We start from the raw sequence: 25,883 nt of genomic DNA, 5'->3' as shown, positions 1-25,883 counted from the left end.
CCACATCACCCCTTCTCCTCATCCTCTGATGGCTGCAAAGTAGGCCCTGAAGCTGCTTGCTCAACCTAGACCAATAATTCTGGTGAGTTTCCGTTCTTAACACTTATAATCAGTTGAAGAATGTCCCTTAAGTTTCATATCTACCTGAAGTTCAAATGAAGTCATACAAGATTAGGATGGTCCCTAAACCAATGACTGGGGTCCTTGTAAGAAGAGGGAAATTTGGGTACAGACACATGCACAGAGGGAAGACGATGTGAGGAGACACACAGTAAGAACTACCTGTGAGGATGGAGTCAGAGATTCGAGTGATGCATCTGTAAGCCAAGGAGCACCAAGGATGGTTGACTGTCACCAGAAGCTAAGAGAGGCAAGAAGGACTCTCCTTCAGAGCCTCCAAAAGGAACCAGCTCTGCCAGTGCCTTCATTTCAAACTCCTGCTCTCCAGAACTGTGGGACAAGAAATTCCTCTTGGTTTAAGCCACCCGGTTCGTGATACTTTGCTGTGGCAGTTCTAGGAAACAAATACAAAGCCCAATTTCTCCTCGAACGCCACTGCTCTGTTCTGTATGGGATGTCTGGGGTGGGGAGAGTCCAAGAGGGAAGCAAGTGTGCCCTTAAACCTAAAGGCTGCCCCCAAGCCCTATCCCATTAGCTCAGCATATCATGAAGGTTTAAAGTAATTTCAGAAGGCCACAGGAGTGAGGTAGAGACACTAATGAGCTGTTCAAGCCAGGGATGGTGGGAGCTAGAAAGCCCACCAGCTGCTTAAAGGAGTTTCCCCTCCTTTCCTCTAGCCCACTGGTGCCCGAGGGGAAGTGTTGCAGGACTACCCCATCTTTCCATTTGCCATAATTAGCCAGGAATGAGTTTTTACATGAACTCTCCCCATTATTTGGTTTAAAAGAAAATTTTGTTGCAGAATGAAGCAAACGCATGTATGGCTAGGCAGTTCCTCATTCTAGGGCATCACCTGTGGTTCCTGGGACCAGGGGTCCTGTGACAGCACCCCACCATCCTGTCAGTTTGCTTGAGCTGAGACGTAGCAGTGCTTCTGTTGACGATGTTTGAGGTTTTTTCGTTTGTTTAATTTTTTTCAACTTTTTATTTTATATTGGAGTTTAGCTGAACAATATTGTAATGGTTTCAGATGCACAGCAAAGCGACTCAGCCGTACATATACAAGTATCCATTCTCCCCCAGACTCCCCTCCCATCCAGGCTGCCACATAACATCGAGCAGAGTTCCCTGTGCTATACAGTAGGCCCTTGTTGGTTATCCATTTTAAATACAGCAGTGTGTACATGTCAATCCCAAATTCCCTAACTATTCCTTCCCCACAACCTTCCCCCAGTGTTCACTCCCAGTGTAACGTGTAAACCGATTCTTTGACAGTCAGGCTTTCAACTTCCAAACATGTTTTCTGGAACTCATCATGTATAAAACAAAGGGGCAACCTGTTGTGACCCTTTGAGGTTTTTTTTTTTTTTTTTTACGTAAAATTTTAAGTGAGTCATGATCTAACAATATTAAAGGTAATATTAAATTTAACTTAACAGTTTGATACTTCCATTGTTTGTTGAAAGGAAACTATTAATCCGTAATTCCTCCCTTGGCAGAAGGGGAGAAGTGATTTTCTAAGCTGCACTTTAAAGGGATTTACTTATAAGGGAAATGTTTCCTTATGACTCAGAGGCAGGCGAGGACATGCTGCCTCTGTCATCAGCAACTGAGCTTCCATGGAGAATTACCCAGAAAATCATAGGTCGCCATTTTAGAATAACCCTCCTCTGTAGGGTGATAGCGTATTGTGGAGTTGGCAGTTTTTGTCCTCTGTTACTAAAGCCCCCAAAAAGAAAAGATCAGCATGTTTAAAGGTCCAATGTCCCCAGGTAGGTTTAGATTTATAGGACTGACAAGGTCAGCTCTTCAATGGCTGTAACCCAGAGCCTCATACTGAGAAAGAGAGATTCAATTTGTCTCATAATTCCAAATATGCTCCCAGCCACTATGGATCTGAAGTCTCCAAATGACAGTGGAGGAACAACTGCTTCTCTGTGTGACTGGTAATTTATTATATTGTGAATTAGATGACCTCTTCTCATGTAGAGAAAGTTAAGTCCTATGTCATACCTTTATTTTTACTGCTTGCTGATTTATCATCTTTGACTTTTCTCTGATACTTATCAATGTTTTAAAAAGAGCCTGCAGGTAGGTCAAGGTTAACCTTTCTGTTCTAAGCCAGAAACAGATTTACATTTTCAATTCTTTTTATCTAACTCCATCACTATGCGTGAGTATTAGGAGGAGTCAGAGTTCATATTAAGCTAATAGCTACAGGTCAGTCAGTAGTCTGAAATAGGGAAACAAAAATGAAGTAGAAACTTTGAAACCTCATGAAGAAACAGACATGAAAATGAAACCGTCCTTGAACTAGATTTAGGCACTTTATTCATAGAACAAAAATGGATGCAGTAGTATTAGGTGAAAAATACTTTTTCTAAGTTGGTATAGGATCCAAATTGAAGGTAAGCAAGTATCTAAATATTAGTATTGAGGTGCAGTTCAGAAGTTCTTTGGGTTCATCCGAATTAGCCCCCAAGGCCAAATGTTAGCTCTGTAGCTAATTCATCCCTCATCAAATTCCCAAAAAGCAGATTCAAAGCAATAGGTCATTGTATAGTTAGCTTTTATTTGCAGAAATAAATGGTATATGTTACAGCTGGGTTTGAAGAAGCTGATGTCAGTTTTTTCATACTCAGCACCCCATGGTTATTCCTCCATAGTGGAGTTAATCAGTCTTCTAGCAACAAGTTCTATAGAGGTGGCATCACAGAATCATCTGCAGAATCCATTCCCTCCTCTCCACGTTCACTGCCACTATCTCCTGAACAAGTTCGGTAATTACTTTAAGCGATTGGATTCGTCTGGTTATAAGGGCTTAGGACCCAATTTCTAATATCTTAAATTAGTGACTCGTATGACCGGAGCATCCAAAGGAAACTGCAGCCTTCAGGCATGGATGGAAACAGGGGTTCAAAGATGTCATAAGGTCTCTACCTCTCTTTTTCTCTGTGTCTCTTGGGCTCTATTTATCTTTGCTTGGCTTCTTGAAGACATGATTTCTTTGACAGGCAAAATGACTGCCAACGGTTCTAGACGCCCATCTCCGGACTTAACAATTCAGCAGAAAGGTGGTTTCCTCAAATAGCTCCTGATTTTGGTGAATTGCCTATTTCTAAACCAATCACTGCAGAGAGGAGAATAGGGTCTCCTGATTGGCCAGGCCTCCTGCGTCCTTGCCCATCTTTATACTCTAGATAGTATGGGAAACAGCTTCTCCACTGGAAAAAGTAATGCCCCTTTTTCTATACATTTATAGAAATGTGTGCGTTATGGTATATAACACAGTGGAATCACTTCTAGTTATATAACCATCTAAGGTCCTCCTGATTTATAGAGGCCTGGTATACAGGAGGTAGATAGTAGATGTCTACAAGTGCATGAGCCCAGTTTTTCATCCCTTTCCATGACAACTTGTGGTCACCCGTGTGTTCCTTAAGCATAATCATGTGTTGCCAGACTTCAGAGGGAAAGAACTACTGCAGAGTAGTCTTAGTCTTAACAGAGGCTTTTATTAATGCCTGAAACAATGGATCTAGGAGGGAACAGAGCTTTAGTTAATAGAGCATTTGGCTAGTGCACTTACATGGTGCATTTTATGTGCCATGCACTGTTCTGAGCACTGCACATCTCTACAACAACCCTATGGATATAGTTACTTTTATTATTACATTATCTCAAATTAAAAAATTTAGATACAGAGACATTAACTTACACAAAGTCACATAGCTTATAACTGGTACATGCCTGATTTGAGTCTAAACAATTGAGTTCCAGATCATATGTTCTTATTCACTACACTGCATTGCTCAGATAAGGAAGTGGTTGAATTTCCCAAAAGAGCAGTTCTCCCAGCTTCATATTGCACCCACAATTGGATTATCCCTAGGAAGAAGTAGAAGTATGATGTGATTTAATGACAGCTACTAAAAATTACAAATTCTTCTACAAATTTTCTCCTTCACTGATCTTCTCCCTTGTCTGGAACTCTAGCACTGGAGGCTTAGCTCTTTGTTCAACTCTTTGTGAAAAACAATGGGAAGATTAAAACACTAAACCCCTGTGAGGCACTGAAATCTTGAAGATTGGGTAGTACAGTAGTTTATAAATTTCCTTTCTCATTTCATGAGACCCATAGGAAATTGGACAGGGAAGTTTTGAGGAAACAGTGGATTTCCATAAAGGAAAAGAAGAGCCTTGTGAGAGGTTGTGAAGAGCTAGCTGGGTCCCATAGCTGAGTAGCCATAATATGTTGGGTGCCTTTTGTGCAATGGAAATACCAAAATTAGGGATGCACGGATGGAAATGACGCTGGGAAAAACATTTGTACAGCACTTTACAGTTAATAGAAACTTTCACATATATTATCTGTTGTATAAGATAATCCTCATAGTATCCTGTGTAATTAAAAAATAAAGACTGATGTAGATCAGTGGCTCTCAACTTGGGGTGATTTTGCCCCCAGGGAATATTTGGGAGATATTTTTGTTTGTCACGACTTGGGAGGAGGGGCAGAGCTACTGGAGTACAGTGGGTAGAGGATAAAGATGCTGTTAAACATCCTCCCCAGGACAAAGACTTCTCTGGTCCAAAATGCCAGTAGTGCCAAGGTTGAGAAACCTTGTCTTGGAGCATAAGTCGTTTGGCCAGGTCTTACACTTAGCAAGTATCGGGGTCAAGGCTAGGACCCAGGTCATCTGATGACAAATCCTGTGCTTGTTTCCTTATTCATATCCTTTGGCATTATACAGTATGCAGTGTGATACAGGCTTTTTAGGTTTGGGGAATTTTAAATGGTATAAATTTGGTGCTTTGAAAGAGTCAGCTCACCCCTCAGAGTGTTTAATACACCGTAGGCCTATGTTACTTCGTGGAAGAAGACTCCATGTCGAAAACACAAATGTCACCCTCCTTATTGAGTTCTCGTATGCCAACATTTCACAGTTTCCAGCAAATTATTTTGTAAATGGGAATATGATTAATTCCTTTAAAGCTATTTTTGTGATTATTGAGGTAATTAGGATTTAATCACCACTATTTTTGTAAGTACATTCTGCTCTTTGGCTCATGGGGTATCATATGTTCTTTATTGAGCAAGTGTTATGTGTATATCTATGGTGTAAATGAACAAAGGGCCTCCCTGTCTGTATCCTGTACATTGATTTGGGATGACCCAGTTAATTCGTATATGCCTTCAGGTTGTCACATGTGATAGGTGGAGTGCATGAAGCAGGCTGATTTAATAACTATATTAAGAGAATGGTGTCCCATTTTCCCCATATATGCCAATGATTAAATAAGAGGACAGTTTTGAAGATAAAAGAGAACTACTACCTAATAACTACCAGAAATCTCACTGACCCTCTTACATAAGTTTTTACTGTCATCCTAGAAGATTGGTACTACGGCTCTATTCTATAGATGAGGACGCTAAAGCTGAAAAAGTTAAGCAAGTTGCCTCCGTCCAGTCACACAGCTAGAGCTGATAGAACTGGAATTTGAACACCCATCCTTCTGATGCCAGCATCCTTTGTAGAGTTCTCACACCTTCATACTGTCTCATCAGCCTGAATCGGAACCTGGAGTGGGTCGTCAGGAAGGCTGTCACTTCTCTATCCCTAAGAGCCTTTGAGAAAAGTATATGCAGCATTTGCGATCCAGTGCATCTAAATCTTCCCTTGATTTTAAAATGTTTAGCCAAAATTCTATTAAGTAAGGCTGTGCCCATCCTAGTCCTTTTGTGAAGGACTCTGTTAAGGTTGGAACTAGCGCCAAGTGGTTCAGTGACTCTGAATTCCTATAACATAATATTGATTTTTCTTTATGATATTTATTTACTTATTCACTCCATGACTTAACAGATGCTTACAGGGCATCTACTACATGTCGGTCCTGTGTACTAGATCCAGGAGATTGAGTCCTCAAACAAACACAGTCCCTGCCCTCAGAGAAGCTGATAGTCCATGTGATGGGACAGTTAACTAGTAAACAAAACTTCTGGATTGTGTTGAATGGGAGGAAATAAAGTGGCTGCAGGAAAAGAGAATAACAGGAAAAGGGAAATTCACTTTAGAAATGTGAGTCAGGAAAAGTCTATAAGGAACAGCTATCTCCAAGTTGAGGTCCTGAGAGGGTGTGAAGGTGACAGCTATGCCCTGATATCAAGGCAGACAGAACAGCAGACAGAAAGGTCCTGAGGTGGGAAAGGGGTTCAGATACTTTAGGAACTTGCAGAAGCCAGTGTGACTAGAGTTCACCAAAGGGTAGAAAGATTAGGATGAAATAAAGTAGGCGAGAGAAGGGCAAAGGCCAGATCCCTTAGGCTTTGTAGGTTCTAGGAAAGAATCTCTTCTGAGTGCAACTCAGAGCCAAAGAAGGATCTTTAAGCCTGGGGGGTGTGACGTAATCTGATCTATATTTTGAAAGATCCCCTGGTCACTGACTGAAGAATGCATTTGAGGGACAAGAGTAGAAATAGACAGATCATTTAAGAGGCTGTCATGAAGGGTTGGGTGAAAAAGAGGGAGCAGAAGAGATAGACAGAAGTGGGTAGATTTGAAAGATACAGTGAAGATTCAACAAGCATTTACCTTGAATGGGCCATCTGTGTACATTTCTTGTTTCTCCAGCTAGCCTCTACGCCATGCTGTATGTCTTATTCATCTTTGCATCTCTCCCTTCAGCTGTAGTCAAGTTTAAAACAGGGTTCTCTGGAATCCTTCCTGTTCCAGTTTTGTGTCTGTCAGTGAAAGTGTTTCCTTCCCACCTGGTAGTAGATATTTGTCCCTAACTGTGGGCCCTGAGATGTGCCATCTACATTTGCTATTTTGCCAAAGTCATACCATGTTGTGGAATATTTTAATTTTTTAAGTTCAGTTTTTACATCTTTTTAAAAGTGTATTGCCTGACATATTTCAGAAAGAAATATGCTTAATAATAACTCATTTAATTTAAGCCTTCTCATCTAGAAGAAAACACTTTCAATGAAAATGCATAAAGTGGCCAATCAAGGGATTTTTTTTTTCTTATTCTTCAGCGGTTTTAAGACTAACGGTGATCTACAGTAAGCCTTCTCTTTGCATAATGTGGTTAGAGCTGCCAAGGAGAGAGAATAGTTACAACCTGTCTCCTATTTCTAATAGTTATTCCAACGGACTGTTGAGACCATATTAGCAAGAAAAGTATTAAAAGTACTAAGTCATGCGTCCTAATTATGTATATGTAGATGAATATCCTAAAGATGAAGCTGTCAAGTGATGTAGCCATGATTTAATCGTTTGAAAATGACAGAATGACAGAAATAATTTCCAGTTGGTCATATGGGATAAACTTACCATTTTGGGTTTATTTGCTTTGATTTCAGAATGACCATTTCTGAAGACGGGAGTCTCAGAATCGTCAATGTGACTAAATCAGATGCTGGAAGTTATACCTGCATAGCCACTAACCATTTTGGAACTGCTAGCAGTACTGGAAACCTGGTAGTAAAAGGTAATTACTAACCCAGAGAACATATAGATTAATATGTGTGTCCTCATTTCAAATAATGAAATCTGTTGAAGTGACATCCTTCATATTAATAGGTACAGATATCACTGTGTTGTTAAATTAATTCATCATGGAAAACATGATATGATTAATCTTTCTTAGAGAACTGTTGGTGATGCATATGACTGAAAAGCTATCTTATTTCAGAATTATCCAATACAGTTTTGAGAATTACAGCCATTGTAGCTATGATAGCATTATAACTAATGTTATCTTCAATCCTTTAATTAAATTTCTTTCAAGTCTCTATAGATTTGGAATTCATGTCTAGGAACACTGTGCTAACAAATTAAAAACCCACGGCTCAAATACTAATTTTAGCTAACATTGTTTAAGCAATGACATTGGCAATTTTTTAAAAGAGCTGCCTTGGTTATCAGGGGTATGGATGTGGATTATTATATTAATAAAGGGCTTTGACCACCCCTGTGTTTTGCTTCAGTCACCCAGCCAACCCTGTCAGTTCTAAAGAAATAAAATTTTCCACATCCCTTAGCCTGGGTGCTTTTTAGTAGAGACAGAAAGTCCTTTATGCTCTTGGCATGGCACAGGATGTAAGTGTATTCCAACACCAGGTTGATGGGATGGGCTGAAAGTACCAAGTAAGAATTGTGAAAGATGAGATTTTAATTTACATTTAATTTGCATTTCTATCACTTTATATCTCGCCCCCGAGTCAGGGATCTTGGCAATGATCTGACTGAGGAAGATAAAGCTTAGGTTAGTGAGTTTCTCAGGGTCACCAGTAGCAGAAGAGGGATGTGAACCCAGGAATCCTGATTCTGCATTCTCCCTGGTTCTTTCTACTGTGCCAGGAAATCTTACTCATTTTTCCTGTTTCTCTATAATAGATACAGATGTGTTATAGCATATTGATTATTTCCCTCTTGCCCATTTGTAGCTCCCTCTGTGAAGTAAGATAGCCTAAGGCAAATAAAAATATCCCCCAAAGAATATTTGCCTCTATTTTAATTTAAAGGAGAAAACTAAAAATTACCTAATTACATATTTCGGAGTCATTAGAAGTTGGAAAAGTACTGCCACTTATGGAAGCCTTTTTATCATAGACATACTTGTCTATGCAGATAGAAAACTGTAAGTTCAAGAGTCAGACGTAAATCTGTATTTGGATGGACTCCAGCTATTTCAACCTATTATTCACTCAGAGCAATAGTGTGGGTATGTGACTATGTGTTCGTTCTGTTTCACAGGGCAGAGGAAAAAGAAGTTAGTAATACTTGTAAAACAAAATTTCAGCTAGACGTCTTTGCTAATGTATAGCTTTCTCAGCTACAAAAGGAGACTTAGTGATGAACTAGGACCAGGAGGAACCGCAAGGTTTCAGAGCTGATCAGTGACAGAGCTGACACCTAACTATAGATGATTTGCTAGTTATGGAGATAAAAGAGAAGAGTAGGCAGAAGTCTTCAGTAGTGATGAAGAGGCTGGGCTTAGAGTCAGAGAGATCTGGCTTTGAATCTCATTTCTCCCACTTACTGGCTCCGTGACCTTGGATGAGATAATTAACCTGTGTTGGGATAATAGCAGTGCTGACCTCATCGGGTTGTTTTGATGACTGAGATTATCCATGTGAACCGCTTAACATGGTGCTTGGCACTTAGGAAATACTAGTAGTTGCTTTGCTGTTGTTGTTTGTATTTTAACAAAATGGCTATACATACCATCTAAATCTTATTGAAATGGAAATTCATGAAGTTTCCACCCATTAGGAGAATCAGTAAAGAGAAGGGAGCCTGCCACAAAGACATGACTGAGACTGTGAAAGACTATGAACACCTGAGCAGAGACGCCATATATATGCTGCTATGTATTGTTGAAACTGGGGTATTTTCACATGTAGGAATAAGTTATGTCCTGTGTTTGGTTAGTATCCTTCTTATAAACCTGACTTCCTCAGCTCTCAAAATAGTTGGCAGAAAGGAAAGTCCTCTCTTTCCCATCAGAGTCCATCTCCCAGGAGTACCACCAGCCCCAGGATAAAAACATTCTTAACCATGCATAGAGTTCCCTGCTGCTCCTCTTGTAGTGAATTATGGTACAAAGCTTAGAGAGACACCAATGATGAAATGCACAATGATCGCCTCCTTACTTGGGTGGATATAAATGTTGCTGACATAGTAACTTCTTTCCATGTTAAGAAACTTAACACTTCATTTTTTGCCTTCTAGTAAAATGTAAACAGTGATTCCGCATGTATGATATAACAGATTATTTTAGGCAATCCAGAGTTAAACTGGTTTTTTTGAATTTAAGTAATTATTTCTTTTAGTGTATAGTAGGAAAATGCTAGTTCTTTTTTCTCTTTGTTCCTGTGATCTGGTTCACATCTGCACAAATTTCTTTTTTTTTAATTTTATTTATTTTTTTATAAAGCAGGTTCTTATTAGTTTTCCATTTTATACATATTAGCATATATATGTCAATCCCAGTCTCCCAATTCATCCCACCACCACCCCCACCGCCACTTCCCCCCCTTGGTGTCCATACGTTTGTTCTCTACATCTGTGTCTCAATTTCTGCCCTGAAAACTTGTTTATCTGTACAATTTTTCTGGGTTCCACATATATGCGTTAATATACGATACTTGTTTGTCTCTTTCTGACTTACTTCACTCTATATGACAGTCTCCAGATCCATCCACGTCTCTACAAATGACCCAATTTCATTCCTTTTTATGGCTGAGTAATATTCCATTGTATATATGTATCACATCCTCTTTATCCATTCCTCCGTCGATGGGCATTTAGGTTGCTTCCATGAGCTGACTATTGTAAACAGTGCTGCAACGAACATTGGGGTGCAAGTGTCTTTTTGAATTATGGTTTTCTCTGGGTATGTGCCTAGTAGTGGGATTGCTGGGTCATATGGTATTTCTATTTTTAGTTTTTTAAGGAACCTCCATACTGTTCTCCATAGTGACTGTATCAATTTACATTCCCAGCAACAGTGCAAGAGGGTTCCATTTTCTCCACACCCTCTCCAGCATTTGTTGTTTGTAGATTTTCTGATGATGCCCATTCTAACTGGTGTGAGGTGATACCTCATTGTAGTTTTGATTTGCATTTCTCTGCTAATTAGTGATGTTGAGCATCTTTTCATGTGCTTCTTGGCCATCTGTATGTCTGCTTTGGAGAAATGTCTGTTTAGGTCTTCTGCCCATTTTTTGATTGGGTTGTTTGTTTTTTTTAATATTGAGCTGCATGAGCTGTTTATATATTTTGGAGATTAATCCTTTGTCCATTGATTCGTTTGCAAATATTTTCTCCCATTCGGAGGGTTGTCTTTTCGTCTTGTTTATGGTTTCCTTTGCTGTGCAAAAACTTTTAAGTTTCATTAGGTCCCGTTTGTTTATTTTTGTTTTTATTTCCATTACTTTAGGAGGTGGATCAAAAAAGATCTTGCTGTGATTTATGTCAAAGAGTGTTCTTCCTGTGTTTTCCTCTAAGATTTTTATACTGTCTGGTCTTACATTTAGGTCTCTAATCCATTTTGAGTTTATTTTTGTGTATGGTGTTAGGCAGTGTTCTAATTTCATTCGTACATGTAGCTGTCCAATTTTCCCAGCACCACTTATTGAAGAGACTGTCTTTTCTCCATTTTATATCCTTGCCTCCTTTGTCATAGATTAGATGACCACAGGTGCATGGGTTTATCTCTGGGCTTTCTATCCTCTTCCATTGATCTATATTTCTGTTTTTGTGTCAGCACCATATTGTCTTGATTACTGTAGCTTTGTAGTATAGTCTGAAGTCAGGGAGTCTGATTCCTCCAGCTCCATTTTTTTCCCTCAAGACTGCTTTGGCTATTCGGGGTCTTTCGTGTCTCCATACAAATTTTAAGATTTTTTTGTTCTAGTTCCGTAAAAAATGCCACTGGTAATTTGATAGGGATTTCATTGAATCTGTAGATTGCTTTGGGTAGTATAGTCATTTTCACAATATTGATTCTTCCAATCCAAGAACATGGTATACCTCTCTATCTGTTTGTATCACTAATTTCTTTCATCAGTGTCTTATAGTTTTCTGCATACAGGTCTTTTGTCTCCCTAGGTAGGTTTATTCCTAGATATTTTATTCTTTTTGTTGCAATGGTAAATGGGAGTGTTTCCCTAATTTCTCTTTCATATTTTTCATCTTCAGTGAAAAATGCAAGAGATTTGCATTTTGTTAGATTGTTTGTTTGAAGCCATCTGGTCCTGGGCTTTTGTTTGCTGGAAGGAATGCAAGAGGTTTCTGTGCATTAATTTTGTATCCTGCAACTTTACCACATTCATTGATTAGGTCTAGTAGTTTTCTGGTGGCATCTTTAGGATTCTCTATGTATAGTGTCATGTCATCTGCAAACAGTGACAGTTTTACTTCTTCCTTTCCAATATGTATTCCTTTTATTTCTTTTTCTTCTCTGATTGCCATAGCTAGGACTTCCAAAACTATGTTGGATAATAGTGGTGAGAATGGACATCCTTGTCTTGTTCCTGATCTTAGAGGAAATGCTTTCAGTTTTTCGCCATTAAAAATGATGTTTGGGGCTTCCCTGGTGGCGCAGTGGTTGAGAGTCCGCCTGCCGATGCAGGGGACACGGGTTCGTGACCCGGTCTGGGCAGATCCCACATGCTGCGGAGCAGCTGGGCCCGTGAGCCATGGCTGCTGAGCCTGCGCGTCTGGAGCCTGTGGTCAGCAACTGGAGAGGCCACAACAGTGAGAGACCCGCGTTACAGCAAAAAAAAAAAAAGAATGATGTTTGCTGTGGGTTGTCGTATATGGCCTTTATTATGTTGAGGTAAGTTCCCTCTATGCCCACTTTCTGGAGAGTTTTTTATTATAAATGGGTGTTGAATTTTGTCAAAAACTTTCTCTGCATGTCTTGAGATGATCAGATGGTTTTTCTTCTTCAATTTGTTAATATGGAGTAGTATCACATTGATTGATTTGCATGTATTGAAGAATCCTTGCATCCCTGGGATAAATCCCACTTGATCATGGTGTATGATCCTTTTAATGTGTTGTTGGATTCTGTTTGCTAGTATTTTTTTTTTTTTTTTTTTTTTTGCGGTATGTGGGCCTCTCACTATTGTGGCCTCTCCCGTTGTGGAACACAGGCTCTGGACGCGCAGGCTCAGCGGCTATGGCTCACGGGCCCAGCCGCTCCGCGGCATGTGGGATCTTCCCAGACCGAGGCACGAACCCGTGTCCCCTGCATCGGCAGGCGGACTCTCAACCACTGCGCCACCTGGGAAGCCCCTGTTTGCTAGTATTTTGTTGAGGATTTTTGCATCTATATTCATGAGTGATATTGGTCTGTAATTTTCTTTTTTTGTAGTATCTTTGTCTGGTTTTGGTATCAGGGTGATGGTGCCCTCATAAAATGAGTTTGGGAGTGTTCCTTCTTCTGCAATTTTTTTTCAAGAGTTTGAGAAAGGATGGGTGTTAGCTCTTCTCTAAATGTTTGGTAGAGTTCACCTGTGAAGCCATCTGGTCCTGGGCTTTTGTTTGTTGGAAGATTTTTAATCACAGTTGCAATTTCATTACTTGTGATTGGTCTGTTCATATTTTCTATTTCTTCCTGGTTCAGTCTTGGAAGGTTATACCTTTCTAAGAATTTGTCCATTTCTTCCAGGTCGTCCATTTTATTGGCATAGAGTTGCTTTTAGTGTTCTCTTAGGATGCTTTGTATTTCTGCAGTGTCTGTTGTAACTTCTCCCTTTTCATTTCTAATTTTAATGATTTGAGTCCTCTCCCTCTTTTTCTTGATGAGTCTGGCTAATGGTTTATCAATTTTGTTTATCTTCCAAAGAATCATCTTTTAGTTTTATTGATGTTTGCTATTGTTTTCTTTGTTTCTATTTCATTTATTTCTGCTCTGATCTTTATGATTTCTTTCCTTCTACTAACTTTGGGTTTTGTTTGTTCTTCTTTCTCTGTTTCTTTTAAGTGTAAGGTTAGATTGTTTATTTGAGATGTTTGTTGCTTCTTGACATAGGATTGTATTGCTATAAACTTCCGTCTTAGAGCTGCTTTTTCTGCCTCCCATAGGTTTTGGCCTGTCGTATTTTTATTGTCATTTGTCTCTAGGTATTTTTTGGTTTCCTCTTTGATTTCTTCAGTGATCTCTTGGTTATTTAGTAATGTATTGTTTAGCCTCCATATTTTTGTGTTTTTTATGTTTTTTTCCCTGTAATTGATTTCTAATCTCTTAGCATTGTGGTCAGAAAAGAGGCTTGATATGATTTCAGTTTTCTTAAATTTACTGAGGCTTGATTTGTGACCGAAGATGTGATCTATCCTGGAGAATGTTCTGTGTGCACTTGAGAAGAAAGTGTAGTCTGTTTTTGGTTGGAATGTCATATAAATATCAACTAGATCTATCTGGTCTATTGTGCCCTTTAAAGCTGTGTTTCCTTATTAATTTTCTGTTTGGATGATCTGTGCATTGGTGTAAGTGAGCTGTTAAAGTCCCCCACTATTATTGTGTTACTGTGGATTTCCTCTTTTATAGCTGTTAGCAGTTGCTTTATGTATTGAGGTGCTCCTATGTTGGGTGCATATATATTTATAATTGTTATATCTTCTTCTTGGATTGATCCCTTGATCATTATGTAACATCCTTCCTTGTCTCTTGTAACATTCTTTATTTTAAAGTCTATTTTATCTGATCTGAGTACTGCTACTCCAGCTTTCTTTTGATTTCCATTTGCATGGAGTATCTTTTTCCATCCCCTCACTTTCAGTGTGTATGTGTCCCTAGGTCTGAAGTGGGTCTCTTGTAGGCAGCATATATATGGGTCCTGTTTTTTTATGCATTCAGCGAGCCTGTGTCTTTTGATTGGAGCATTTAATCCATTCATGTTTAAGGTAATTATCTATTTCCTATGACCATTTCCTTAATTGTTTTGGGTTTGATGTTGTAGGTCCTTTTCTTCTCTTGTGTTTCCCACTTAGAGAAGTTCCTTTAGCATTTGTTGTAGAGCTGGTTTGGTGGTGCTGAATTCTCTCAGCTTTTGCTTGTCTGTAAAGCTTTTGATTTCTCCATCGAATCTGAATGAGATCCTTGCTGGGTAGAGTAATTTTGGTTGTAGGTTCTTTCCTTTCATCACTTTAAATATGTCATGCCACTCCCTTCTGGCTTGTAGTGTTCCTGCTGAGAAATCCACTGTTTACCTTATGGGAGTTCCCTTTTATGTTATTTGTCGTTTTTCCCTTGCTGCTTTCAATAATTTTTCTTTGTCTTTAAGTTTTGCCAATTTGATTACTATGTGTCTTGGCGTGTTTCTCCTTGGGTTTATCCTGTATGGGATTCTCTGCACTTCCTGGACTTGGGTGGCTATTTCCTTTCCCATGTTAGGGAAGTTTTCGACTGTAATCTCTTCATATGTTTTCTCGGGTCCTTTCTCTCTCTCTTCTCATTTTGGGACCCCTATAATGCAGATGTTGTTGTGTCTCTCCAGAGGTTTCTTAGGCTGTCTTCATTTCTTTTCATTCTGTTTTCTTTATTCTCTTCCACAGCAGTGAATTCCACCATTGTGTCTTCCAGGTCACTTATCCGTTCTTCTGCCTCAGTTATTCTGCTATTGATTCCTTCTAGTGTAGTTTTCATTTCAGTTATTGTATTGTTCATCTCTGTTTGTTTGTTCTTTAATTCTTCTAGGTCTTTGGTAAACATTTCTTGCATCTCCTCGATCTTTGCCTCCATTCTTTTTCCAAGGTCCTAGATCATCTTCACTATCATTATTCTAAATTCTTTTTCTGGAAGGTTGCCTATCTCCACTTCATTTAGTTGTTTTTCTGGGGTTTTGTCTTGTTCCTTCATCTGGTACATAGCCCTCTGCCTTTTCATCTTGTCTATCCTTCTGTGAATGTGGTTTTTATTCCACAGGCTGCAGGATTGTAGCTCTTCTTGCTTCTGCTGTCTGCCCTCTGGTGGATTGGGCTCGGAAAATACTAGTTTTTGATGAGGCAAATGAGTACTTTATTTTTTTTTTATTTGAGTATAATTTCTTTACAACGTAGTGTTAATTTCTGCTGTACAGTGAAGTGAATCAGATATATGTATACGTATATCCCCTTGCTCTTTATCCTCCCTCCCACCCCACCCCCATCCCACCCATGTAGGTGGTCACAGAGCACCAAGCTGAGCTCCCTGTGCTATATAGCAGGTTCCCACTAGCTATCTATTTTACAGATGGTAGTGTACTTATGTGAAACCTAATCTCCCAATTCGTCCCACCCTCCCCATCCCCCCGTGTCCACATGTCTGTTCTCTATGTCTACGCCTTTATTCCTGCCCTGCAAATAGATTCACCTGTACAAATGAGTACTTTAAAAACTGAGATTTTGTAATAGATGAGAGAGTGGGAAGGATGGGACCAGAAGAGCCTGGTGGCCTATGAAAAGAGGAAGGCAGAGGTAGGCAGGAACTGTGAAGTCAAAGTATGATGTTTCCCCACCTGATTGTTGGGGGAATTCATTTGTTTCAAAGCAGAGTTCTTTCTGGTATTCAACTGTAGTCACTTTCTCCACAGAGGCCCTCTGATTCTTATATTATTCTTCCAGGTGAGGTGGGACAAAGAAATACGAGCTTTATCTGGTTAATATGTTCACAGGGTTAATCCTGTTACCTGGGTAAGGTCAGAAGATGTTTGAGAGAACATTTATTTCCCATTGCTTGGTTCTGACTCCCATTAGCATTAATGGGAAGGACACGCGTGTGCAGAGGGGCACCCAGACCACCAGGTCTCCGAGAAGGACATTAACATAAATGGAGAAATACAGTTTAGAAATCTGCCCTGTAAAGCACGATAAAGGCAGAGAAAACCATTCTGAACTCCGTATGAACTGTGCCAGGTCCTGAATCTCACATCAGAATACTTGAGTGCTGTACCTTTAATGTAAATGTAGCAGTTTAGTCCAAAATAGATGGAGCACTGTGTTTTAATTCAATTTAGAGATCTACAAAGGGACTAATTTATCAGAGAAGTTGCACTCTAACCTTAAAATGTGCTTGTATTCGTTTTGATCTCCTCCAATGTCTCAGATTAAAACACTGTGAAGGTCAGACATGAGAACACATCTCCTCTAACCGTTTTACAATAATTCTGTCATTAACAACGCTTTTAAAATCCAATTCTCTTTCCCCCAACCCCCACCCCAGTGTTTTGGAGAGAAGCTGAAGATACTGTCAAACACAGGGACAGTAAGTAGAGGCAGGGAAAGAGAGGACAAATCCACTACAGCAGGTACAGTAGGTTTAAAATACATCTCTAGCAGGCAACCACAAAATGGAGAAATATTCAGATTATGCATGGGCAGGCTTCCAAACTGCAGAATTCTGACAGGTGCCCAGGGGGCTCTTGATTATCATCCCATCATCTGAATTTCTAAACTTGACTGATTTTATTTTTTTAGCTAGTTAGCATCTATTTCGAATTTTGGTTTGCTATTTCATTTTAAGCAAGAAGAGTTCTCGAGTCAGACCCTTGGATCCTAACAGAAAGCATCATATTTGACCTTTCATGGAAGAAGTGCTTTAGCGATTGTGAGCATTGTTAAGAACTATATGGAAGGCAGGCCACATTTCCATGCAGCATTGTACTTACTAATTCATTTTTATCTCTAGAGCAGAGTTAAAGGCATGCCATTTTGCATGACACAGTGTCTTTACTGTACAGGTTTCCTATAACGGATATTTCTAAGTAGCAGTCCTCAAGATGAGTGACTTCTCTTTGTCTTGGATATACTTCATCAAGATAATTATGGTAATAGCAACCCTAGGTCTTATTAATCACCTCCAGGGCTCAAAATGAAATGCACGGCTATAAGCTGAACTACATCCAAAGTGACCTTGAGTAACTCTGTGGCTAGTGGTTCCAGACCATACTTTGAGAAACCATATCCTACATCAAAGAACTTTGTACATGCCACCTACTAAGTGGAAGTTCAGTGGATTCCCAATGCCTCACCCCTAACCTAACAAATCTGTATCTTTAGGGATGAGACCTGAAAACACTACATTTTTAATAAACTCATCATACACACCAAAGTCTCAGAAGACTGCATTTTCAGGGGTTGGCAAACTATGGCCCATGGGCCAAATCCAGCTAGCCATCTATTTTTGTACATCCCAGCAGCTAAGAATGGTTTCCACATGTTTAACTGGTTGAAAAGAAATCAAAAGAATAATAATACTTTCAGATATGTAAAAATTTTATGAAGTTCTTATTTCAGTGTGCATAAATAAGATCTTAATGAAATGCAGCTGTGTCATTTGTTTACATATTAATGATGGTGGTTTTGCACAGCAGCAGAGTTGAGCAGTCATGACAGAGATCATATAAGTACCTACATAATATCCTCAGTTTTGCCTCTTGACCAGCAAAGCCTAAAACGTTTACTATTCAGCCCTTTACAGAAAAATACTTACTAATCCTTTCTTTTGATAACCTTTTCCTTCCCCAGACAGATCATCAAAATTTGTTCCAAGGTGTAGCCTAGTCAGGTGACAACACAACTGGAAATTTTCACATCTCCTGAGTCTGATTACAAGCTGGAACTGGTAGGGAGATTTCTTTCCCAGGCCCTTAGCCCCACCCCAGTATCAAAAGGGTTGATCTCAGTACTGGGATGTAAGGTGAAAATCCAGAGGAGAGGCAATTGGATCACTGACTGAGAAAGTGGAGGATAAAACCTTGTCAGACACTGGAACAGTGTGCTCACTCTGACTCTCCAGGAATTGAGAAACCCTCACACTGCTAGAACCAGACTGTTATGCCAGGGAGAATCCTAAAGTGTATCAGCTGAGCATATAAACATGGCAGCTGAGGTTTTCCAAGATATTAATCTCTTCCTGAACTTCCTACTGTCACAGCCTAAATCAGTTGAACTGTCCAACATGTAGAATACACATCTCTCAGGTGCAGGTTGGTCTTTTACTAATAATTTGTTCTTTTTTTTTCTTTTGAAGTTTTTCTGTATACAAATTTTATCCTGATTCCGTCTGGATTTTAAAAGATTTCTTAATAAATAAATTTAATATAATTTTTTTAAAATTTTGAATAAATGTATAAGTATATTTCTTTTGTTTATTTTAATTTTTATTCAGTGCACAGAATTACTTTTATTTTAAGAAAAAAATAAACTTGTAGTTTAACTGTCTTTGATAGAAAAAGGGTTCTCAGTAGTATTTAACTAAGACCATATATATTCCTAATAAGAGATTATTTTGTGTTCTCATTCTGTAACCCTGCAAAGTGAAGATGTTCCTTTGGCTTCCTGAACATTTAATTCATTTTTTCCTTGTCAGAATTAGTCCTCATTGTCCATTCCATCAAGAGTTTACTTACGTTTAGAAGACAAGATACTATCCTATACATACAGGTAGCAGACAAAAAGGAATTTTCTTACCAACACCAAAGAGTTTCTGCAACATTACTACAGTGCACTATAAAAAATTGTTCTTCTGTTTAAACTGTAGGAAATTCAGAAATATCAGCCTTTCCAGGCATGGCATGACCGACACGATAATGTAGAGGCTTTTCAATGGGAACCTTTTTTGAAAATGAGTTTGAAGCAGCCTACATCTTCTATGTAAAGTTATTCAAGGCTTTATCCATATTTGACTGAGGATCAATCAGAAATCAGTAACCAACAATGACATTTGGCTACTAACCCACAACAAAAGCTTTTAACGTCGGGCCCTTATAACAGAATACGTTTCAACCTAATTGGATGTCTTCTACTGGAACCAGTTATTTCGAGATGATAATTAAGGGCCTTTTTAATAGGATTGACACAAATTCTGACCCAAGGCATCTAGAATAGGAAGGAAAAGTTTGTTGTTAGAAGTGCTAAATGCTAATTATGTTAGATTTACTGGTAGAGTAACAGTGGCCGGAACATTTCAGTACTAGATCCTGTTAGATGTGAGAAGACCTACCACACTGGAGTTTGTAGCAGCTAACTCAAATAGAAGCCTAAAGAAAGTGTAGATGATTGTGCCTCTTGTTCTTCCTGTGCTCACGGAGCATGACATAACCTAGAACTCTCTTTATACAAAGACACGAAGCCAAGATTTCAATGAAACAGAGCATAATTATTTCCCCTGAGATTCTTGTGAGCCCTAATGAGGGCCACATAGATTTAGTAAATAGTGTGCCTTTAGCAGTATCAATCATGGGTATGATCGTCCTCTTGTCTGATCATCTCTGTAAAAGAGCTTCTCTCCTTTTATACTGTTGAGATTTAAATTTATTAAGACTGTGTGTCAGGACAGTCTACCCTGACTCCATCCTACCCGTCATTTCTCCATCCTTGGTCCAGAGGGAAGACATAATTCCTTAACTATTGTGCTTCTCTACGCTAACTCTGCCCTTTTCCTAGGAAGGCCTCTATGCTGAAAGCAGCTTTCATGTACTTGCCTTTAGTATAAAAGACATCGTGTGTATCAACAAGATTCTGAAGAATTGTCTGCCTCATTAGTAATCAGGGAAATGCAAATTAAAGTACCAGTGTGATATGACATTATATATATAAGACTGGCAAAAGATAGACATCTAACCAAACCTTTTGTTGGTAAGAATGTGAAGAAAATGGTACTCACACAGTATGAGTAGGAATGTGACCTGCAATAGACACTGGGGAGAACTAGTAAAATTGGCCCAGCAATTCTATTTCAGGGTATTTACTCTAGAGGAAATTACACATGTTCTGAGGTAGACTTGCAAAGATGTTCATTATGTTGTTTGCAATGACAAAAAAAATGCAAGCAAATTAAAGAATAATACATTTGGTAGTATTTCATATAATGCATGCAATATGATTTAATAGAGAATTAGTGATAAAAATAATACCATATAATGTTTAAACATACAAATACATGCTCAACGTAAGTGCTAACTCGTGATTATATTTGCGAGGGAGGGAATCTGGAGTAAGGTTACATGAAAGGACTTTAGCTGTATTGATAATATTTTGGGGGGTAAATTTTTAATGTATATTCAGAGGGGGAAAAGGCTAGAGATCTATGGGAAAAATGTTAAACACTGTTAATTCTAGAAATGGGAATATGAGTATCGGTAAACATTTTTTGTAGTTTTACATGTGTGATATCTCTAGTTAAAAAGAAAACCTCGGGTCAGAATTCCTCTACATGGTCAGATATTATAGTCAAAATCATCCAGAGAATGGTTCTGATTGTCTCCTTCTCTCCTAAACATTGTAGAAAAGAGAAGACCTTATTCCTAGTGATATTTAACCCGTTTAATCCAAGTATTTTCTTTTAAGGAAAAAACCCTACTGTAGAATGAAATAAATGGTTATTTCCTAATGAGTACTTACCAATCAAAATAAACAAAACAAACAAAAAGGCAAACAGAATATGACTTTTTGGCTTCATTAAGTGTGAAGCACATAATTAATTGCTTTCCCTGCAATTCAAAGAGACTTGTGTTGTACTGATTCAGTTTAATTGAACTTATTACCACAAGCAGATAATAAGAAGTATATTGAAGATATCCATCTGGCTTGCCCTGAAAACCTCACGTTTCATTCTTCACGGCTGTCATAGGCCATACTAAATGCCTCATTTCAGCTGTTTTACAATCAGTATGATTTAGCTATTAATGTGATAAAATCCTTACTTGAGAGGAGGTTGATATTAAAAAGCATAGATCTCTGACCTACCTCTGCTACCATGTCTGAACACATGCCCAGCATTATTAAAGTTATATATTTTTCAAATACGTAAATAAAAATCCCTCTCTTTCTCACATACATCCTTTAAGTTACGTCTGTCCTCTTATATCTTGCCATACAGCTAGTCCCCTACTGAAGGAAAAAAATGGTTTACATTGAGCTTTTCAGTGATAAAGTATTTCAAGATCCATGTGGTTTGTTTTCAACTATAGTGAGTTTTCTTTTTTATAATGTCCAATGTTGAAATGGATTTTGAATGGCTAATTGTGTTATAAATAAGGAGGAAAGTAAAATTAAGCACTTTTATCTTCTGTTCCCAAATATTGAAGCTCCCTGTGGTTTGAGGATAATGTTTTGTCATGCAGACCGGTTTCATAGGGATGTGCTCTCTCATAAGCAGAGGGGTGTGTGTGTGTGTTTCACATCATCCCTCTCCTTGTATTTTAGAGGCGGCCCCATGGGGGAAGCCAACACTTGGTTCCCAACCTTGAAAAGGAAAATTTGGTCTATTACCAACCCTGAACCAGAAAAGAGATGTGTCAGAATAATTCATGAGTGACTCACCTACCTTCCTTTCTTGGCATTTGTTCTCTATGCCAGAGGCAGGAGGGGTATTGCCCTCCCAAACAAGTAACCTCACCACACCATGATTGACTTTCTCTGGCTGTCATAGGCAATCAAATCTGAGAAAACCATCCAAAAGACTGTGTAGGCCTTTAGGTTAAATAGAGAACCTGACCAAGATGAAAACAAGTTAATTAACATTTCCATCAACTCTCTCTGATTTACTCCAGCAAGATCCATTTCTAAAAGGTTAAAATGGTTGTCTCTTTTATGCAGCCGTTTGAAGAGCTGAAAGTAGGCTACTGGTTATGGGAGAAGAAATGTAAGCAGAACATTTAGAACAACAGTGGATTTTTACATGGCCTTCTAGCAGTTCTATAATCAGTGTGCAGAAGTGCAAGACATGTTCCTTAGTGAAGATTAGCAACATCTGCTTTGAAAATTTCCCGAACTGGAAAACATGCCCCGTATTATCATATTAACTCGCCCCCCCCCCAAACTTTCTCTCTCTTCAGCAGTAGAACTGCTTATAAATAAAAGTCAAGCTTGGGCTCGGCCTAAAAGAGTGGGATCCAAAGAGTCCAGTCAGAAGTGCCCTCTCTTCCATACCTACTCTTATAAGCCTAGCCCACATCTCTTCTGATATAACATCTATCTCCACTGTCTCTGCCCACAGCATAAGTAAAACATCTGGTGCTATTTGTGCTAATACTTTTTGATGGATAAGACAAAAGAAACTAAATTATAAAGACCAGTATAGATGATGAGGGGACACTGATGCAGTCTGAATATAAGGGAATAGTCAAAGACACAAAATATGTAGCCATCTCTCTCCCTCTAGGACACTGTGAGCCTTGGACCACAAGCCACAGAATTGTCTGGGGTTTTTTTTGTTTTGTTTTTTGTTTTTAATAAATGCATATTCCTGGACCCCTGACCTGATGAACAAAAACCTCCAGGTGTGCAACCCAGGAATTTTTATTTTTAGTAAGTTCCCCAGGGAATACCTGCATACATCAAAGGTCAAAAACCTAGGAGCTCACAGTCTAAGGATGCATACCAATAGCCAAGAAATAGAGTTGTGTTCAAACTATGAAAGGAATAGGAAGGAAGGGAGGGAGGGAGGAAGGAAGGAAGGAAGGAAGGAAGAAAACAGAGTGAGTGACTAACTAGGGGAGTGAAGATAATCATTGAACTGGAAATTAAAAGATGAATAAGAGGAGCTTCCCTGGTGGCGCAGTGGTTGAGAATCTGCCTGCCAATGCAGGGGACACGGGTTCGAGCTCTGGTCTGGGAGGATCCCACATGCCACAGAGCAACTAGGCCCGTGAGCCACAACTACTGAGCCTGCGCGTCTGGAGCCTGTGCTCTGCAACAAGAGAGGCCGCGGTAGTGAGAGGCCCGCGCACCGCAATGAAGAGTGGCCTCCGCTTTCCACAACTAGAGAAAGCCCTCACACAGAAACAAAGACCCAACACAGCCAAAAAAAAAAAAAAAAAGATGAATAAGTTCACCAGGTTAAAAAATATAAAGGTAATTGCAGGCAGAAGAAATTTATCTAATGTATGAGAGGAATGAAAATCCCCAGCAAGTTCAGAAAAAATACATTTGAAAGATGAGATGAGAACACTTCCAGAGAGGCAGCCCATGAAACACTATCAATCACATTTCAGCAACTGTGGACAATAGAGAGGCAAACATTTTGATTTTCTTTTCAATGCAAAGAAAACAGGTTCCATCAACTGTACCTAAATGATCTTGACACCAACTTCAGGGGAAATTTTACATCTTCTAAGAGAATTTAAAAAGAAAAGCAGTTATCACCAACATAGGATTTTTAATATTATTATTATTTTTTTTATTTATTTTTTTTTTGTGTGTGGTACGCGGGCCTCTCACCGCTGTGGCCTCTCCCCCTGCGGAGCACAGGCTCCGGACGCGCAGGCCCAGCGGCCACGGCTCACGGGCCCAGCCGCTCCGCAGCACGTGGGATCCTCCCAGACCGGGACACGAACCCCCGCCCCCTGCATCGGCAGGCGGACCCCCAACCACTGCGCCACCAGGGAAGCCCTAATATTATTTTTAAAGTATGTGATAATGCATATTATTTATAGAAATATTAGGGGAAAAGATAATCTCATCATTCAGAGAGAGCCACATAATCTTTATGTTTTCTTCCAGAATTACATCTAGGCATGCATATATATGAAATATGTGTATGTGTATATACGTGTGTGTGTATGTTTAAATCTATGTCTGTCTTTTTTTTTTTTGATGTGGACCATTTTTTAAGTCTTTATTGAATTTGTACAACATTGCTTCTGTTTTATGTTTTGGTTTTTTGGCTTTGAGGCATGTGGGATCTTAGCTCCCCAGCCAGGGATCAAACCTTCAACCCCTGCACTGGAAGGCAAAGTCTTTACCACTGGACCACCAGGGAAGTCCCTATGTCTGTCTTCTAACCTGTAAATAAATATCCTTGTTACTAAAAGATTATACTAAAGATTATACTATACACACTGTTTTATACTTCTTTTGTCATTAATAGCTTTCTGCCAGCATAGATTTTTGAACAAGAAATAAGTACTAGCCTTATTTTATTATAAATACGTTTCTTTCTCCTGCTAGTCAAAATAGCATCAGGAAGAAGCCTTTAAAAAGACTCTCTTGTGATACCTGTGTGGGTAAGATGGAGAGAGGATACTAGAGGATAATTTGGAGGACTGGTGAAAATGTTGATTAGGGCATTCATGTCAACCTGGAGGGGAGATCCTGAACTATCCCTCTGCACTCTTTCCTCAACCTTTTCCTATTGGAATTTCTTATCAGTGACACATGATGTTACTAATAATATGCTGAGTACATTTTCTGATCACATGAACCATTAGGGAATAGATGAAATGACAAAGTCAGTATCCAAAAATGACCTTGAAAAGGTAATCATGTGAACCAAATGTAACAAGATTAATTTTAATAGTAGCGAATGTAAAGATTTTCACTTGTCTCCAAAAACTAGGTTGAAAGAGTCAAATTTTAGGGTGAGGCTGTGTGTTAAAGGTGAGTTAACAATATTCTATGCTTTAAAAAAAAAAAAAGCAAATTACATCTATACCTTAATAGAGGACCTGAAACAAGAGAGGGACAATCTAAAAATCTACAGTAGACCTGATGAAAGTATAACTGGAGGAGGATTGTGTTTTGTTTTTGAGATTGGCATTAAAATTTAAAATCAGCCTAGAGGAAGACAACTGAGCTGGTGATAGGAGACACAGATGAAGGAGGTTAAGCCAAAGAAGAGGATTTAGGTAGGGTGAAGGGGAGGGCTAATCAATGTTTTCAAACATTTAAAGAGCTATCAAACTCTATGTGGTATCAAAAGACAGTCCCTGAATAGATGGGTGATAAATGTTGGAGCAGAGGATATTATTTGTGTTCAATAAGATGAAAAAGTTTCAAATAATTAGACCATGCAGAAGATGAAACTAACGATTTTTCTATTATCAATAATGTTCATTTCCAGACTGGACAAGTACTCCGGGGAAACACTGCATAAAGAATTCATGCATCAGGTGGGAGTGTGTGGTCTGAGTGGCCTGTAAGGGGCATTTCCTAGTCATTTTAGCATTTTCATGGTCTACTTAGGTGACCTTGTAAACCTGGATCCATGTGAACCTCCCAATTCTGAAATGTTATTGTTCTTTGATTTTATGGTTTTAAAAACTTATTTCTGCCCTGTGTGTTTTTCTAGCCCTGAGCAAAAATTTTGCCACTAAGTTGAATTCTGTCACGTTGACTTTATTTTCTTATGGCAGACTCTTTCTGTTTTTTTCTCCCAGCATGAATTTATCCATAATCAGCAGTGCAGCATGGGTTGAAAAGGTTATTCTGCTAATTATGAATAGTATATTTTTAAAATAGAGTCCTATAAAAAATCAATTTTCT

General features: G+C 38.9%; 1 protein-coding gene across 7 annotated transcripts in view; it reads left to right on the top strand.

Moving 5' to 3' along the window:
* The window catches only part of CNTN4 (contactin 4), a 560,752-nt gene that overhangs the window by 471,699 nt on the left and 63,170 nt on the right, over window positions 1–25,883 (top strand). For all 7 annotated transcript variants that reach the window (XM_081245077.1, XM_081245074.1, XM_081245075.1 and 4 more), the window contains one exon: window positions 7,487–7,614. In XM_081245077.1, coding sequence (XP_081101203.1) covers window positions 7,487–7,614 — 128 coding nt within the window. The remainder of the gene's footprint in view (window positions 1–7,486; window positions 7,615–25,883) is intronic.

The sequence above is a fragment of the Mesoplodon bidens genome, assembly GCF_964165515.1.
Source record: "Mesoplodon bidens genome assembly, chromosome: 10".
Classification (NCBI taxonomy): Eukaryota; Metazoa; Chordata; class Mammalia; order Artiodactyla; family Ziphiidae; genus Mesoplodon; species Mesoplodon bidens.
Note: the sequence above shows the minus strand (reverse complement) of the source record. Positions and strands in the feature narration are given on the sequence as shown.